At 43.9% G+C, this 18103-nt stretch overlaps 1 protein-coding gene across 2 annotated transcripts in view; it reads left to right on the forward strand.

The window, feature by feature from the left end:
* The window catches only part of Lrch1 (leucine rich repeats and calponin homology domain containing 1), a 186530-nt gene extending 175212 nt beyond the window's left edge, over window positions 1-11318 (forward strand). Inside the window, exon 20 of one of the 2 annotated variants that reach the window (XM_052190953.1) lies at window positions 808-1029. In XM_052190953.1, the coding sequence (XP_052046913.1) occupies window positions 808-1014 (207 nt within the window). In that variant the 3' untranslated portion in view covers window positions 1015-1029. Of the gene's footprint in view, window positions 1-807; window positions 1030-8880 lie in introns of those variants that run through there. The other variant, XM_052190951.1, reaches the window with a different exon arrangement.
* The last annotated feature ends 6785 nt before the right edge of the window (window positions 11319-18103 follow it).

The raw sequence follows: 18103 nt of genomic DNA on the forward strand, positions 1-18103 counted from the left end.
GGCTCAGATATCATCAATCTCTGTTTTAAGTTGAAAGCAAAACGCAACTTTTCTTTCTTACTGGCATATCAGTTATAATTCCTGTTGATTTTGAGCTCCATGACTGAAAATCCTGGTTCAGCCCTGGAAGCGGAATCCTGCTAGCAGTGGGCTGTGCGGGATGCCGAAAAGTCTCAACACACAATTATGACACACAAGTGGGGATAAAATAATGAAGGCAAAGGCATCCTGCCGTTCTTGAAGAGTGGTGAGGGGATTTAGATGATAACCTATTATGTGCCAGGCTTTCCTACTGCACAGCTCAGTAGCCTCCTTCAGACTCTTCTGTTAAGTAATCCCAGGGCTCCGAAGGCCATGTCTGGAGGCTCTTGAATTTGAGGCCGTTCTGAACTATACCATGAAACCCTGACCCACATAAAAAGATGAAAAGGATTGAGGATTCATTCAGCTTTAGACTTTTGTATTTTCCCCTTAACGGTTAAGCCCTAGGTGTGACGGATGACTAGCTCACACCTTTGTGCCGCTGATGAGCCCATAGACTTGAGCATTAAGATTGACCTTCCTCAAGAGCGGCCTGCACGCTGCCCCGCATGCTGTGACGCAGTGTGACCGTGGGCAGAGGTTCCCGTCCAGCTCTCATAGGACACACTGGGGATTCTGCTTTTGTCCCGGTCTTACGAACTTGAAATAAGGGTTGACTCCTATTTGCTAGTAACCAAAAATGTGTGCTTCTCTCCAGTTGCTCTTCCGTGTGGTGTTAATTGTATGCACTGTCTCTTTCTGTTCTAATGGCTGCCCTCGGATTAGGCCGACCTGTGCTCTCCGTATGACATCCTGCAGTTGGATTTTCGTCACATTCGAAAGACTGTTGACACTCTGCTGGCACTCGGGGAGAAAGCCCCACAATCAACTTCTGCTCTCCGCTCCAGGGACCTTATAGGCTTCTGTCTTATCCATGTTCTCCTTATAGTCCTGGTCTATATTGCTTACCGCTGGAATGCTCTTTCCGCCTAACTCCTGCATGTGCATCCAAACGCTCTGCTCTGGCACCCTGGTCCAGCCCAGCTCTCCCCTACACTGGAGCCTTTGCCTTGCAGACTTGCTTCCCTGTCATCTCTTCAGTTAGCTGTCAGGTTTTGAACTTGAACATTTATAAACCAGAGTTTTCCTGAAGCACAAACTTTGTAGAGTACAGTTCCCACTGGGTAATTTCTTGCATTTAACTGAAAAGCAACAGTGACAGCAAAGTCTGTCAATCCATACCTCATACTCCTTCATGCACATGGTGTGGGCAGCAGTGCTGCTGTAGGTCCTGCTCTCTCCCATGAGCCTCTCTGCTCTGTGTAGGAGGTAAGGAGAACCAGGATAGGAACAGGGTGGGTTTAGCATATGGGAATCTTGATGCTTGATTCTGGTCCTTATTCAGGACTGGCAATTGGGCTATCGGGGGGTTGCCTTGCAGAGACAAGAAGACAGCATTTGAAACCAGTATAATTTATTTAAAAAAAAAAATCTCTAATGATACCATTGTTGACCAAACTGAGAAGTCTTATCTGGAGAATGACTGCTTTGCTGGCTGGTTAGTTGGAGTCCTCCCTGTTTGCTGCAAGGGGGTTGTGAAGGACATGCAGGAGGATTGCCACAATGTCCACCAGAGCATGCCCTCTGTGCCCTCTGCAGGCATATTCTGGGCAAGTGCCTTCCCGTTAGAGCGCCACCTGGTGGATCTGCTTAGCCTGCTTTTCCTTTTTGTTAGGTCTGTTCTGAAGAGGAGAAAAGGGTTTTATAGAAAGGATTTCTATTTTTGCATATGTGATAGGTCATTTTAATTTCTTGGTATATTGCATAACTTCAGATCCAGAATGTGACAGATTTGACTTCACTTTCAAATAAATCTATGGGTCTTGGAACATTCTTAGTACTAGGGGCCTTGGATTCCTATAGCAACAGCTGATAAGATTGCTCTTATTTTAGATGAATGTTTTTTTCTCCATTTACTTTGAATGTCCATTTGGCCTTTGATTATCAGTAATATTCATGATCCAACTGTTTATTTTCAAGTCTGTTTTTAAAGGCTTGCCTATCAGCTTTTGGAGCAAAATGATTTTCTTTTGTGACTAAAGAAAAAAAAAGTTCGACTCTAATGTCAGCCCAGACCTTGCCGAGTTCTGGGATGCCTTCTGAGACTGTGAGAAGGCCCCGCTGCAAGCTCCGACCACGCTGTCTGCTTCCTTTTGCATCCTTCTTGCCAGATACTGCTGCTTGGGTTGGGAAGATGACGGAGTCAATGCCTTCAAGATAAATGTCTAGTTTGCTGAGATACGAATGTTCCTCAGATATGGCTGCTAAGAAGATTTTCATATTTTTCTGAACATATTCATGAGAACAGGGAGATGAGATTCTGAAAACCCTCCATACTTGAAGAGTTATATTATATAGATTTTTTTGCTGCTAAGTCAGATATGATTTAAAAAAAAAAAAAGGAACCATTCTTTACATCATAAGATGTTAGGTAGTCTGAGCCTTTTCCTCCCTGCTTTGTGAAAATGGTGAATACAGGGTACGTGACGTGAGTTGTGTCTGAATAGCCACAGATTTATGAATCGCCTTTGGTGCTATCTTGTACTTTTCTGTAACAATAAAATCCCTCTGTACGGTGTCTGGTGACCACCCTGAGCCATACATTGCTTAATAAACACAATTTGGGTGATTAATCCAAAGCTTTTTTATTTTTGGCCTGTTGGTACATTTATTCCTGGGTGCCCAGAGTGGGTCTTGGCATTTCTACCCCGCTCTGCCATGCATGGGGACTTTCCTTCAGTGGTCATCACTGTTTATTCCTTTGTTTCCATCTTCTTTATCGTGGCCGAAAAGGGAATTGAGGAAATGTACTGGGTTGTCGGCTCAAGGCAAAAACAGCATCAATAAACATCAAGTGAATAAAGAAGTCCCGTGAGATTAGGTTGCTCTTCAGCGTTAACGTTCCGGGTATTTCTCCGCTGGCATCCTGAAGATTCCCGGCTGTGCTTTTCATCTTTCCTGTCTTTAATTTACACCCGATGTGCTGCTCTCCTTGGGGGTTGCTGAGTGGTATTTTTTTCATTATGTAGTGTGGTCACTCACAAAGCACAATTAACTCAGCCCTTCAGGCGCGGCGTCGGGTGGCTTGGTTTGCTTATTGTAAGCAAGCCATTAATTTCTGTTTGGAACACTGGGCCTCTCTATGGTGCTTCTCCAGTGCCAGACACCAGCTTGCAGCTTATGGGATGCCTGCCATTGCAGCATCTGGGACCACCTGACAAATCTTCCTTCAGGGATTCACTTGTGTGATTTGTCCCACATACTAGGCCCCCATCTTCTCTTAAGTGGTTTTTAAGTATTTCCTTCTAATACGTGATAAAGAGAAACAACTATTTCCATTTCCATTTTGCAGTAGCCGTTTGTGAGAGATCTCTTCCATTCCTGCAATTGGTAGAAAGTATTCCACTTAGCGTGAGGATTTCCAAAATTTCTATGACAGTCAATTTTAATGGCTCCTTCTGGATTTCAGGTCCATACCTGTTCATTGTCCTTAACACTACAAAAGAGGGGCCAGTTTAAAAAAAAAAAAAACTTCTTAAATTCCAAAGCAGGACAACTAAATAGGGGTTTTTAAAGGTTAAAGTAAATGCAGTTGACATCACAATGCTATCTGACTGTAAAACTTGTTTAGTTAGGGGATTATCTTCAGAATTCACACCGGTCCCAGTATGAGTTAGAATTTTAGGAGCCTGAGAGAGGCAAATTGTTTATAGTTTAGGTAAAAGTATTTGGGTACTAAGAAGTGCACCCAGGGCCTTGGCTCATGCTAAGTATATTTTCTACCTCTAATCTGTGTCTCTATCTCCTGAAAAATAATTTAATATAATTGTCTTTCATGGACTTTGGTTTTAAAGGCTAGGTTTGAGACTTCGAAATTACTTTCCAACCGGTAACCCTGTGGGTAGGTGGCCTGTGCGGTCTGCTTTCCCGCCTGCCCTCGGCTTTTCCAGCAGTGTTGTTCATTCCTGGTCCGTTCACTTACTCCTTGTGTGTTGAATGTGTGCTGGGTACCAGCCCTATGATAGGTTCTGCAGATAAAATAATGCCCAAGATCCAGATCCCTGTCCTCAGAAAGTTTGTAGTCTATAGCAGGTTTCAGCACTTAGCGGGCAGGACCAAAGACCGATATCTTATGATTTTTAGGATGACGGTTTCTGTTGCAACTAACTGTCTTATCATTAAAGCATGGATGTCACCATACAGGATATATGAGCCAGTGAGTGGGGCTGTGTGCCAATAAAACTTTATTCTCACACACACACAAAAATAGAGTAGGAATTGGACTGGCTTGCAGGTCCTAGTTTGTAGATCCCTGATGAAATGGCTTCTTAGAAAGCGGAGAGGGATTCCGTGAGAAGGACCTGAGATGGGTCAGTCACAGAGTTCTGTGAAACATAGAAGGAGGGCATGACTTCATGAGGGGATGCAGATCTCAGAAACAGTCATGTCTACACTGAAATTAGAAAGAAAGGTGTGAGTGGCAAGGCGATGGAAGGAAGGGTGTGTGTGGAGAGTGTGTTCTACGCAGGGAAGGGGCTGGCGAATAGCAAGTGGTTGAAACATGACGTATAGAGGGAGACGTAGCAGGAGATTGACCCCGGAGGCAGAGCTAGACCTTTGCATTCAAATACACTAACACACAGTTAAGTTCCACACAGTTCAGTCACAGAATGTTTTATTTAAAGAAAAAAAAACAAACAGGCTGAACCAAGGGAAATAGGGAAATGAGTGGGTGTGAAGGACCTTGTTGTAGACCAGTGGCCGGCCTAGAAGTAGGGATGGCTCTATATAATCATCATAAAACGTTTCAGGGAGAGGAGAGTCCACGCCTCTCCCTGAGACAAGCAGTCTGGCCTTATCCCCCACACCTAGCATTATTTTTCTATGGCTTGCCTGCCTTTCCTAATCCTATTTGCTGTGGCTCAGAGTCGAAGGATCCTAATGGATCCCACCACTGGAGAAGTAACAGAAAGCCTCTGCTCTGGAAAGCTATTGATAAGCGGGATAATATTCATGATTTCATCATATTTAAGAAATAACAGCACAGGATGCCCATGGATATACCACATGTCCTCTCTCACACTTTCAACAAGTCCTCTGATATCCTGTGACGGCTTTAGTTCCTGTGAAGTCAGTAACTACACAGTCCTTTCTGCTCTAAGTCGGGCCTGTACAGGGGTCTCCTGAGGTGGCGCCTGGCCTGCTTGGTTCTAGGAAGCACCTGCTCTTCTGCTGCGTTCATCGCCCCGGTGCAAACCCCATAGCAACTCCAGTCCCATTCCAACTTCTGAGCCCACTTCAGGGAGATGCTGGGATGCAACTGTTGGGATGGAAAGTGGCCTCTGTCCATAAGTGGGTGTCCCCTGATCCCCATTTCTGCAGGATCTCCATGTTCATCCATCCCACAGCACTAAGAGTTGTAGATCCATTCCAGTCCTGCTGTAGAATACCTGTGACTGTTACACTTTGCTAGGGTTTCTGGCCTTCTAGGCTAGTTTTCTCAGATGACTCCAAGCTTTCACATGATCTGAGGCCATGTCTGGATGGGGCTGAGTGGAAAGAGAAAGGAAGGGCTTGAGGGGTGTATTTCTGTTCCTGTTTCTAGGTGGTTCCCTGACTTAATGATATTCACTTAGGATTTTCCATGCTTACGATGGTACCCTTCTGAAAAACCATTATCTTTCTTTTCTTTCAGGATAGGACTCACTAAGCTGCATGAGCTATTGAGCACTGCATAGAATATATATTCTATATAAGTATAGAATAAGATTTGCCTTAGACAGTTTTCCCCGGCTGTGGGCTCATGTAAGTTTCCTGAGCATGTGTGTCGTAGCAAAGCTGTGATGTAAGTTAGGTTGGAAATCAAGTGTCCTGCAACTGCCTTAGGCAAAGCTATTGTCAAACTTGCTCCCCTCTTGGGAGAGCATCCTGTAGCATGGGAGGGCTTCGGAGCCCTGAGCCTCTGGACTCCACCTCCTGCCTTCTGGATTACGTGCATGCTTTCTGTTTTCGTAGTGATCGCTCAGAATTTTGGTTGAGCTTATATCGCACAAAAAGTTTTGTAACTTGGTGCAAATACACATTTTTGCAGACATTTTTGTTTTTCTTTTCATTAGGTGTTTTTTTTTCCCCCACTGAGCACATGGAACCCTCACATCTTTAGGTTTACAGTGTTTTGATCTTTTCTTTGTACTTGGCAAATCTTTACAGGCCTGGAGAGGTGGCTCAGTGGGTAAGATTGCTCTTGCAGACACAGGTCAGATCACAGTCTCCCGGAATGTAATTCCAGGGACTCTAACTCCGTGTACATGTGTATGTACACACATATAGTACATATAAACCCATGCGTGCACACATACACATAATAATCATTAAGTATTTATTGGGTTAGAAAATTCCTCCAAACTTATTTGTTAAATAATTCTTTTTCCTCAAGGCATTTAGAGTTTCTTAAAATTTTAATTAATTTTAGCATAAGACATGAAATATCAAGTGACTGACGCTCTCTCTTCTAAAATAATACCCGATGCCAGAAGCTCATCTGTATTAAGTGTTTATAATTTCCTACTGGGTCAGAGGTAAAGTTGGGTGCTGGGGCAATTAAAACACATAGGAACGACATACCACTGTGATAGAGTAACAGTGGAGTCAGGAGATGTCCTGGCCAGTGCAGATGGTGGCAGAAAAGGGTGGATACTGTCATCCTGTTACGGATGTCCCTCACCATGCCCCCTGGGTCACCATCCCTCCAAACCTGGCTCAGGACTTTTTCTCAACTTCGGTCGTATACAGCCTCTACCCTTTCTATTTTGACATTTGGCCGTTAGACTAGACAGCAGTAAACTTGCTTGCTTGCCTAACACGTGACAGAGCAGATCATCCTATTTGATCCTCCACAGAAGCAGAAAGGCATGATAAAATTGTTCTTACGTTGCTCCGTGGGTCCCTTTCCCAAGGCCTGAGAGCCAAGCCTCTCCTATTCAGTAAAGGCATGTGAATTAGAGAGAGGAGATGGAGACTCTCTGGCCCCTTTGAGAATGTGGAGCAAGTTTCTGGAGACACCAGGGCATGCCTTTGAAGGTCTTGTGCTCACAGTGCCTGTGTTTATGGAGAGCTGTAGGAAGTCTGTGGCCAGACATTGGCAGGGAGGTCTGATTGTTCTAGTTACTCTGAAGGAACCAGTCTGGTTCCCAGGTCTGTAAATACACTCCATCTGCTACCAGTGCCCAGTGCAGATCACACCTAAACTCTGTTAGGTAAGATGCTGCTCAGCCTTCCTAAAGAAACTCCCTTGTTAGGGACATCACGCAGGGACCTAGAGGATGAGAGCCAGGTACAGGAAAACAAATACCACATGATCTCACTGATAGGGTGACTGAAAGAAAGAGAGAGGGGAAGGAGAGAGACGGGATGGGAGGGAGGGAGGGGAGGAGGAAGGGGAAGGATCCAATTTCATAGGAATTACCAGAGTCTGGAGAACATGTTCAAGAGACATGGGGAAAGCTTACAAAAATTCAGTGACAAAAGCCCAACCCTTGGGCCACCATTGATATAAGAAGGAGAGCCTCCTGAATGGCAACAGACGACAGCCAAGTGACAAAGGTAGAAATGTCTTTTCATATTATTTTGTAGCCTCTGTGTGGCAAATGAAAGATGGCTCACACAGAGGGGCTCAGGGTCATTTTTCTTGAGTGGCGTGCATTAGGCATTTCCCACAGTTGCAAGTAGAACATGAGAAAGCAGTGTACCCTGTATGTCTTTGCCTGTTTTATGAAAGAATCTTAAAAGAGAGGTTGTTGGGAGCCACGTTAAGATACCTTGTATAGAGGCTGGAGAGATGGCACGGTACCTAAGAGCGTGCACCACTGTAGGAGAGGACCCAAATTCAGTTCCTCTCACCACGTCAGGCCTGAGGCGCCACAGCTGCCTGTGACTCTCCAGCTCCTCTTCTGGCCTCCATAGACAACCATACTCATATGAACATACTCCCACGCAGACACATAGGCACACACAGGTTAAACATTGAAACACAAACAGAAACCTGGGAGCTAGAGAGATAGCTCGGTGGTTAAGAGCACTTAAGTTCCCTTAGAGAAGTGGGTTTGGTTGCCAGCACCGACGTGGTAGCTCACAGCTGTCTGTAACTCCAGTTTTGGGCAAGTCACTGCCTCTTCAGACCTGTAGGCACCATGCATATGATGCACAGACATACATGCAGCCAAAATATTCATGCACATAAAATAGAAAGTGTTTTTCAAAAGAGGAGTAACCCCTTAAAAATAAAAGATTTCTTACGGGTAGGACTGTGCCTAAACCACAAGGAGAGGAGAGCAGTCACCCAGCATATACACTTTGGAAATCCCCGAACATAAAATGAATTAAATCAAGGCGGGCAGTCATTATAACCCTCAGAGTCTGTGTAAATGAGTAATTGGGTTCCTTCAAAACACTAGAGGTTACTTGCAATGTTGCTCTCACCAAGGATGGTAAGTACGATTTTCTTGGGGTGTGGTTTTCTTGGGGTGTCACTCAGTTCTTTAGTGACAAGTTTCTTACATGTTTAGATCTAATACAGACTTAGATACTACTAAGGACCTTTCTGGAAGAACCTGCCCATGTGAGAAATCATTTTCCCCACCCACCCAGAAAAGGCTTCAGTAATGGCGGGGCGGCACCGGGAAGCAGCCCCGGCTGAGGGAAGCAAGCCGCACCGTGGTGTACAACCCAACTCCCGTCAGTGATGTAGCAAGGCTTGGTCCCATCGCCTGAAAGCTGATGTTTTGTTCTTCTTCCTCCTAGGAAAAGCTCTGTCTGCCTCATCACATCCTTGAAGAGAAAGGCCTGGTTAAAGTGGGCATGACTGTTCAAGCTCTGTTGGACGTCACCATCACAAAAGCTCTATTCACATGAGACCAAGCCCTTTCCTCTGGGTGGGCTCAGACTCGTCCCAGAGCAGGGACTCTGGACTCTGCTCCTGGCACCTGTACCTGCTCCCCAACTCGCCTCCCTGCCAGGTCCCTGAGGAGCTGTGTTGGCATGGGTTCAGCCTAAGGGAGGATTCGGACCTTTTAGAGTTGGCCTGCGGGTTTCAGGTTGGACAGGTGTTACCTGACAACGGGTCAGGGAGCTGGTGGAGAACTGAGTAGCAGCACATCATTGCCTTTCAATCCCCTTCACCCCTTCCACACTCACCAATCGCCATTACCAAATGCCAAGCACAACCGTTTCACAGTGAGTCGCGTCTGTTTTATCAAAACCAAACTCCTTGCAGAACCAGTGGGGGGAGGGGGATGCAATCAGGTTTATTTTTGCCACCAAAATTTTTCAAGATGTTTCTTGAGACCATTGCCTTTCTGAAAAACTATTTTCAACATACAAAATATTTATATAAATATTATTTATTAGTGAGTCATTATTCATCCTTTGGATGCAAATTGTAAATTAGGAAACTATTTTATTACTGCTTTTTTGTGGTTAAACAATTTATTTTAATATTATAAATACTGAGTTATTTTTGAGCCTCTTTGGCATGTAGGAGTTCCGGGTCTTGGTGTGCATTCTGTGGTGTATATGATTCAGGAAAGAAAAATTAAGCAAGAAACACGTGCTTCTGTGACAGACAGAGAGAGCTGGTTTTTTGGGAGGTGTTATCCACCTTTTGGTTTGTGGAACATCATTCTTATTTATATTTCTGCATTCCATCCAGTTTCCTGCATTCCAGCAGCCCTCTTGTCCCCCAGTGTAATAAACTGACTGAAATCAAGAGAGCACCCCAAAGTTATCTGTAAATAGTTATGTGGGGGAAAAAAGACATATTAAACTTGAAGATAAAATGTGAAGTTATTTTTTTTTCCGGATTCATGTTTCTTTTGCTATGCACAAAACATGCACATTTTAGCACAGAGAAGTAGGAAGTGTTCGGCGTATGTCTTGAAGTATAATTTTCGCACTGTACTTTGTGTAATTGTGGAGCATCTAGCACCAGAGGTAGATGTTGAAGAAATGGATGAGAAAATGGAGCTGACTGAAGTCGACTGTCAAGCTACAAGGGTCATCAGAGCTCGTCAGGAAACCAGCATGGAGATACAACCGCAGGCGTTCAAAGAGCCAGAGATGCCAAAATGGAGATAGACCGTGCTCGTTTTTATTATCATCAAGCTGGTGCTTTTAAAGAGTCTAGACTTGGAAGGCTCATGGTGTTTGGTAGGAAACTTGGGACGTGTGCAGCTCGCAGGGGGGCAGCTGCATGCACGCAGAGCAGGCTGAGCAAGGATGCAGTAAGTAAGTGTGTGAGCAGCCAATAGGGAGCAGGGGCGAGCGCATTCGGACTAGCAGGGAGCTAGCCCAAGAGAGGAGGAGCGCACCCCATCCTGTCAGTGGCCGAGCTTCCTTCAGGGAAGGCTTCGTAGGACTGTGCAGGGGGCAGCCACACTCATACTCACCCTGGAGGTGTGGACAGGTGCCCCAGTCGTTCATCTGTCAAAAGCTTGGGAATGCTGACTGCACTTTGACCCCTGTACAGATCCATTAGCAGTTTCTAGACCGCAATGTTTGTAGTTTGTAGCCACAATGGGAGACTATCAAGGTGGATACAAAAGACAACAGGAGGGATGAGTGTGGTCAACCCGGACTGACTGACCACTGCCTCCGGGCATGGTGGGCGGGTCCTGAGTATGGGAATTGAGATTGGCAGCTAGTGATACTTCCTATCATATGTACTGTGCACTTTAACATAAATATATCTGAATATTTTTCTGTACTGCACAAATACCTGTTTTGTCAAATGGCGTAGCAATGTAAAGATGAGAGAATTTTTAACAGAGTATATTCAGCTGAAGCAGAGGTCAGAGGTTAGCTACACAAGGATTTAGAATGATGTTCTAGAATGTTGTACCCTCAGGGCATTACACCCAGGGTTCTGAAATATATTTTTACAACATGAAGCTCAGTAACCGTTATTTTTGGATATTTTTTTCAAAATTAAAATATTTCTTTTGATATTAATTTCCAGTATTTTCATGAAATTGGCTGTATCATACAAATGGCTTCAATATTTTGTAAAATGTTTTTTATGGAGATCTTATATGGATAAGATGTCTTCAAGATCCCTGTACACTATATCTATATGTGCAATGAAATGTGCATGGCTGGCTAATAGTATGATAAGCAGACAGAATGTATATAGTGCCAACCCTTCTATTATTTAACAGCCATTAAAATTTTAAACTTGTACCAACCACCTTTGGATTGACTTATCAATCTGATGCTAATGTTGACTCATATCACACATACACACAGACACACACAGACACACAGACACATGCACACACACACACACACACACGGTGCTGAAATAGATCATAGCAATTATATATTGTGAATATACATGAATATAACTGTATGTATAATGTTTAAATATGTGCAAGCTCTATTATAACTTCTATTTCAGTAGTTACTGTTAGAATCTTACTAAATTGATGTATACATTGAAATTCATCCTATATATGAAAAATATCAGTACTGACTAGTTCTAGGAGGTCTTTGAATGGCTGCTAGGTTTTGGACAAAATGGCATCGCTGGGGAATACATACATCCATACCCTCCCTCTAGCATAATACATTTTCCCTCCTAAACTAAAAAATTTAACTTGTTCCACAAAAAGCAAAAGAAAATTTGCTAAGATAAGGTTGGGGGTGAGGCTTCCCTCGGGTCATGGCCCCAGAGGCATCTCGAAGATGTCTTAGTTTCTTGGCCCAAATTGTAAACCTCACAGGACTGGCTCCTCTTACCTCAGCTTCCTCATCAGCTGAGATCTGGATGATAGCTCTGTGGGGTTCAGGCCAGTGTTCTCCCTACACGTCCACCCTTCCTTTAGTGAGAGAGTAGCTGCAGATGAAGGCTGTGGGGTTACCTCTGCTGGCAGAGTGCTTACCTAGCACACAGGAAGCCCTGGCTTCAGTCTCCTCTTCTACATACAAAACTGAATGTGATGGTGCACACATGTAATCCCAGAACTCCAGACATGGGAGTAGGAGGATCTGAAGTTCTTACCTAGTGGTTTTTGAGATCTCAGCTCAGAAGCAAAAATAATATGCAAATGGAGGCAGAAATTCTAAGTCCACTGTCCTGAGCAAGGACCTCAGGACCACTGCTCAAGATCTGCATCTATCTGGGCTAGAACCCATGGTCGTGGTGTGATTTGACATTGCTGCATCTTCGATCCCACCCCATCTGATCAGAGCTGCCCTTCTGTGTGTTATAGAAGTCCAGTGCTTCATGTAACTGGGAAGTCTCTGGCTTAATTGGCCGAGCCTTAGGCTAATGAGAAACCCTGTCACAGAAAACAAAGTAGACAGCTCCTGAGGAATGACACTGAGGTTGACTGTTGGCCGCCACATGTGTGCATACACATACAGCAAACCACACATACACAGCCCACATAAAACATGTTCCCCTACACACACTTCCCTGTTTCCCACCATGGGGTAATGTGACCAGAAGGCCCAGGCCAGTACAGCGGAGCAATATGAACTCTAACACTCAGGATCATCATTCATTCTTCTGGTGACTGAAAACAGAAGACCTAAAACCTAGAGCATCCCCAGGGTTTAGAACCAGCCGAGAGCTGGGGGTGGGGGACATAACACAGCTTTTGCACCCTTGAGTCAACCCTACATGAGTGGATAGTCAAGCTTACCAGAAGGACATGCTGTTTGGAATCGGTGTGCTACCCTGCTGTCACTTCTTTTTTTTTTTTTTAATTATTTTTTATTCGATATAATTTATTTACATTTCAAATGATTTCCCCTTTTCTAGCCCCCCCACTCCCCGAAAGTCCCGTAAGCCCCCTTCTCTTCCCCTGTCCTCCCATCCACCCCTTCCCACTTCCCCGTTCTGGTTTTGCTGAATACTGTTTCACTGAGTCTTTCCAGAACCAGGGGCCACTCCTCCATTCTTCTTGTACCTCATTTGATGTGTGGATTATGTTTTGGGTATTCCAGTTTTCTAGGTTAATATCCACTTATTAGTGAGTGCATACCATGATTCACCTTTTAAGTCTGGGTTACCTCACTGAGTATGATATTCTCTAGCTCCATCCATTTGCCTAAGAATTTCATTAATTCATTGTTTCTAATGGCTGAATAGTACTCCATTGTGTAGATATACCACATTTTTTGCATCCACTCTTCTGTTGAGGGATACCTGGGTTCTTTCCAGCATCTGGCAATTATAAATAGGGCTGCTATGAACATAGTAGAACATGTATCCTTATTACATGGTGGGGAGTCTTCTGGGTATATGCCCAGGAGTGGTATAGCAGGATCTTCTGGAAGTGAGGTGCCCAGTTTTCGGAGGAACCGCCAGACTGATTTCCAGAGTGGTTGTACCAATTTGCAACCCCACCAGCAGTGGAGGAGTGTTCCTCTTTCTCCACACCCTCTCCAACACCTGCTGTCTCCTGAATTTTTAATCTTAGCCATTCTGACTGGTGTAAGATGAAATCTTAGGGTTGTGAATGACAGAATTGAATGTGAAGAAGCTGAGACTCCTAAGCTGGGGTCACAGTCACCGCAAGAAAGAGAGACCAAATCAGATTCAAGACTAGCCATCAGGCCTGTGTCCTCACTGTGCAGAAGTCTTTCCCAGCAGTGCTGTCCCAGCAGTGCTGACCAAATGGCAGCTTCTGTTGTCAAAAATCAAGTCCACTTTGAGGGTCCTCAACAACATGGTCACAAGAAGAAAGGAGTATGGCCTATTTGAGTACTATTCAAATGATGAATGGCAGAGATGGTGCCAAACCAAAAGTGAATTTTTTGAAAGCTACATTAGATTCATTATCTCTCCTGCCCTGGCTTCCTTAGATAATGGGTTGTAACCTGTAAGATCAAATAACCTTTTTCTTCCCCAAACTGATTTTGGTCAGTGCTTTATCACAGCGATGGAAAGTACCAAGGAGGTCAAGAATCCTTGCTGCTGTCTCCAGTGTTGCACATTCTTACCCCCCCCCACCCCCATCCCCACCTCTGCCAGTGTCTTTTTACTGCTGGATTATGGGTAATACTCCCTTTTCACCCAAAGTTCTAGTTCTTCAGATTATTTGGAAGTTATTCTCTAAAAAGGAAAAGTGTGTGTGTGTGTGTGTGCGTGCGTGTGTGTGTGTGTGTGTGTGTGTGTGTGTGTGTGTGTGTAGAGAGAGAGAGAGAGAGAGCTCAGAAGGAAGGGAAAGTGACAGAGATAGACATTGCATTTTGCATTTTAATGAGGAGCTTTTGATTTTAGAAGTTCTACAGACAACATAGTCTATTCCAAGGGTGTATCCCCTCTGTACCTAAATATGAGCTTGCCTTGGACAGGAAGGCATCTGCACTCCCTGACACTAATATTTGAAACAGTTTGTGTTAGTTGAATATGTCTATAAACTCTTGTACAGGACCAGTGTTATGGCTTAGTCTTGGGCAAAAGTCATTCTTGCTGTGAGACCTACATTTAATCCCTGGAACTAACATATTAGATAGAACTGACCTGACTCCCCAAACCTATCTATCCTCCATACATGGACTGTGGCATGCATGTTCACCCCCAACCACCAAAATAAGTAAAATGTTAAAAAAAAAAACTTTCCCATGTATTCCACCTTATTGCCTAACAGATATCCTACACTTGATCTTAGCCGAAAAGCTGAGAAGCTGTACTTACAGATATCCTAAGATAAAGATACTTTAGCAGGCTGTAGTGGTGGCTCAGCACTTAAGAGCCTTGCTCTTGCAGAGGAGGTGGGTTCGATTCCAGCACCTGCATGGTGGCTCACAGCCCTTCTCAGCTCTAGTTCTAGGGGATCTAATACCCTCTTCTGACCTCAGCAGGCACCAGGAACACATGTGATGCAAATGTGTGCATACGGCCAAAACATTCATACACATACATACATACATACATACATACATACATACATACATAAATAAATAAATACCAAAAATATCTAAGATTATAGTGATATATATTATAGTTTAGACATGTTTATTGTACAATTTTATGAAAAAAACATATTTGCATCTTCAAAGTCAGTGATGTCATTCAAGCTACACTTTGTAACATGTCACCATCATCGCTGAGGGTTTTGAGATAGATTACAGAATCAATGAATGACTTTGCCTCTTGAAATTTAACCCAAGATAAAAAGTCCTTTGCAGTAACATGAGGATTTCTCGTTCTTCGGGCAGTAGTATATGTATGATATCTGCAGACTAACCACTCAGTGTGCTTCTAATGTTAAACGTCCTTGAAGGATAACATGTGTGGGTAAGCTATATTAATTTCGCGTATGCCTTGGTAACTTTTCGATGTGAATGGTCTTCTTACCCTCGGCTCCAGTTCCCACTCTGCTGTGTTCATTATTAATGAGGAATATCTCATTACATAGTCAGCTTCATTCATCCTAATGCAGGCATCCACGCCATCTCCACTGGGCTTCTGTGATTGGTGCTGCTGTGAGCATTCTCATATGGACTTCATACAGTCTGTGTGGTCATATCTTGGAGCAGACTTGTTGTTACATGGGGACAAGGATGTTATCCAGTCTTAGCTGATACCATCCTGTCCCCCTCAATGACATGCAGGTCACATTTGCCTCATCGACATGAACATTTCCATTGTCCTCACTGAGGCACTGGAGGGTGTGTGATGGCACTCATTGGGGGCATTGTTGCATTTCCTGCTTAATGAAGCACGTTTTTATTCCATAGTCAGCTTCATTCATCCTACTGCATGTATGCATTCACATTTTTTGCCCGTTATAATAAACTTGTGTGAGTCCCGTATTCTATATAGGCTTTGTCAGGCAAGCCTATTGCAAACATCCCATCTCCGTTGTGGCTTACCTTTTTATTTTTATGGTCTGGCATTGAACCTGGGGCTTCATGCATGCTGGGCAGCACCTGACCACAATGCTTAGTCCACGGCACTTTTCGTTTGGCTTGTTTTCCTTCCTTCCTCCTCCTCCTCCTCCTCCTCCTCCTCCTCCTCCTCCTCCTCCTCCTCCTCCTCCTCCTCCTCTTTCTTTTTTCTTTTATTCTGAAGTCAGGGTCTTGCTAGGTTTCCCAAGCATGCCTTACCCTCTCTAGTCAATACAGTCCCCTGTCCTCAGTAGCTGGTAGCTGGGATTGTAAACCTACACTCAAGTCTGGCTCCTTGCCTTTTTTTTAATATTATATCATTTGTCCCACCCTCACTCCTTCTCAAATTTTATAGCCTCTTTGTATTGTTGCTGCATATAAATATATGGATAAATATATAAGTACCATCTGTTCAGTTTGTTTAATGCTGCTTGCATGAATATACATTTTTAGCGATGGCTACTTGAAGAAAACTGATGCTTGCTTTCTTGCAGTCATTGACTGCTTGTAGTTCTTCATCTAGAAGTGGGGGCGTGAGATTTCTCCCATCTGCTTTGGGATATCGACTGGTGTTGTCATTATTCGGGTCTTGTTTAGGCAGAGGTTCAGGAACCTCTGTTGAGGTTCCATGGGTGAAGCGTCTCTGTCTTACCTAAAAGACTCAGTCTGGCAGCTGACTACTGCTTCTTATATGAGGTGAGTTTTATTCGAGGGCACCTGTGTGAAATTCATTGCCTGTTCTCTTTTTAACCTAATTCTGTTGCACCGCTTTTAGATCACGCCAAGTTAGTATTACAAGATCATGTTTGGCTGTTGCTTACAGTAAACTCATTTAGATGGATTCTTTAGGAAGTTGGGGGGGGGGCGGTACAAGAAATTTCTCTTATAATTAGGCACAGATAAGTATTTCTGTCCCTGCGGGTTAGGATTTCCCATACATAAAAGCAATGACCTGGCTACCTGTATGTCTGTAATGGCCCCTTGTGCTGTAATTGGCCCCTGTCTTTGCTGTGGTTATAGTTAGTCAGCGATTATTTACTTAACATTTCTGTTTTGCAATAGGTACTGCCAATATCAAACAGAAGATCCTATTTCTTCATAATGATGTGCCAACATGGCTTGGTTAGTCCATGTTGTTCAGTGTTGTTACTCAGACTGTGAGATACTAAGTTCCTGACTGACTTTAAGGGAGAGGAAAATCTGGTGACCCCTCAGTAAGTCAGAAGGCATCAGAGACAAAACTGGATAGCTAGAGTTGGTGCTGTAGCCAGACCTCTCTCGTCACCTTCCGTTCGTTCCTTACAGCTGCCCAGTGCGTGTCTGGCTTGCTTCCAACTCTACAATCACAGAAGCCAATTCATTTATAAAAGAATTTGTAGCTGGGTGATGGTGGCACACATCTTTAATCTCAGCATTCAAGAGGCAGAGGCAGATGGATCTCTGTGAGTTCGAGGCCAAACTGGTCTACAATCCTACAAAGCCAAGGCTACACAGAGAAAAGCCCTGTCTTGAAGAAAGAAAAAAAAAAGGATGTTGTATCCTGTTCATTCTGTGTGTCTGGTTAAAGCCTTGACTAATGTAACTCAGGATTTAATCAGGAGATGAGGGAACTCATGGATTAAATGGTTTTATCAGAGCACACAAAATTGGAAATATTTTGTGTGTAGTTCTTCTTAGGGCCCAATCTACTCTAATATTGTAATAATTTCTAGTGTATTTAAATTAAATGGGATTAAATACTACAGGTTAACAGGCTCTAGAATCATCTAGTAGACAAGCCTCCAGCTACCTGTGAAGGATTATATAGATTAGATTGGTAGAAGTGGGAAGACCAACCATTACTATGGGTGGACCACATTGCCTGAGCTCCTGGACAGAATCCAAAGTACAAGGTAAGATGAGACCTAGTAATATCTGCTTCCTGACTGTGGACTGCCCAGCTGCCTCATTGACTCAGGCTTCCCTGCCATGATGTCCACACCATCACGTACCCTTGTGTCCATGAGCAAAACTAAACCCTTTCCCTTGAGTTTGCGCTTTCAGGGTATTTTCTCGCAGCAACAGAAGCTACTAAAGTTGACGAGCATCGTGTTCCTTCTTTGACCATCATTTACTGTGCACTCCTGGC

This window comes from Apodemus sylvaticus, chromosome 8, assembly GCF_947179515.1.
Source record: "Apodemus sylvaticus chromosome 8, mApoSyl1.1, whole genome shotgun sequence".
In the NCBI taxonomy this organism is placed as follows: Eukaryota; Metazoa; Chordata; class Mammalia; order Rodentia; family Muridae; genus Apodemus; species Apodemus sylvaticus.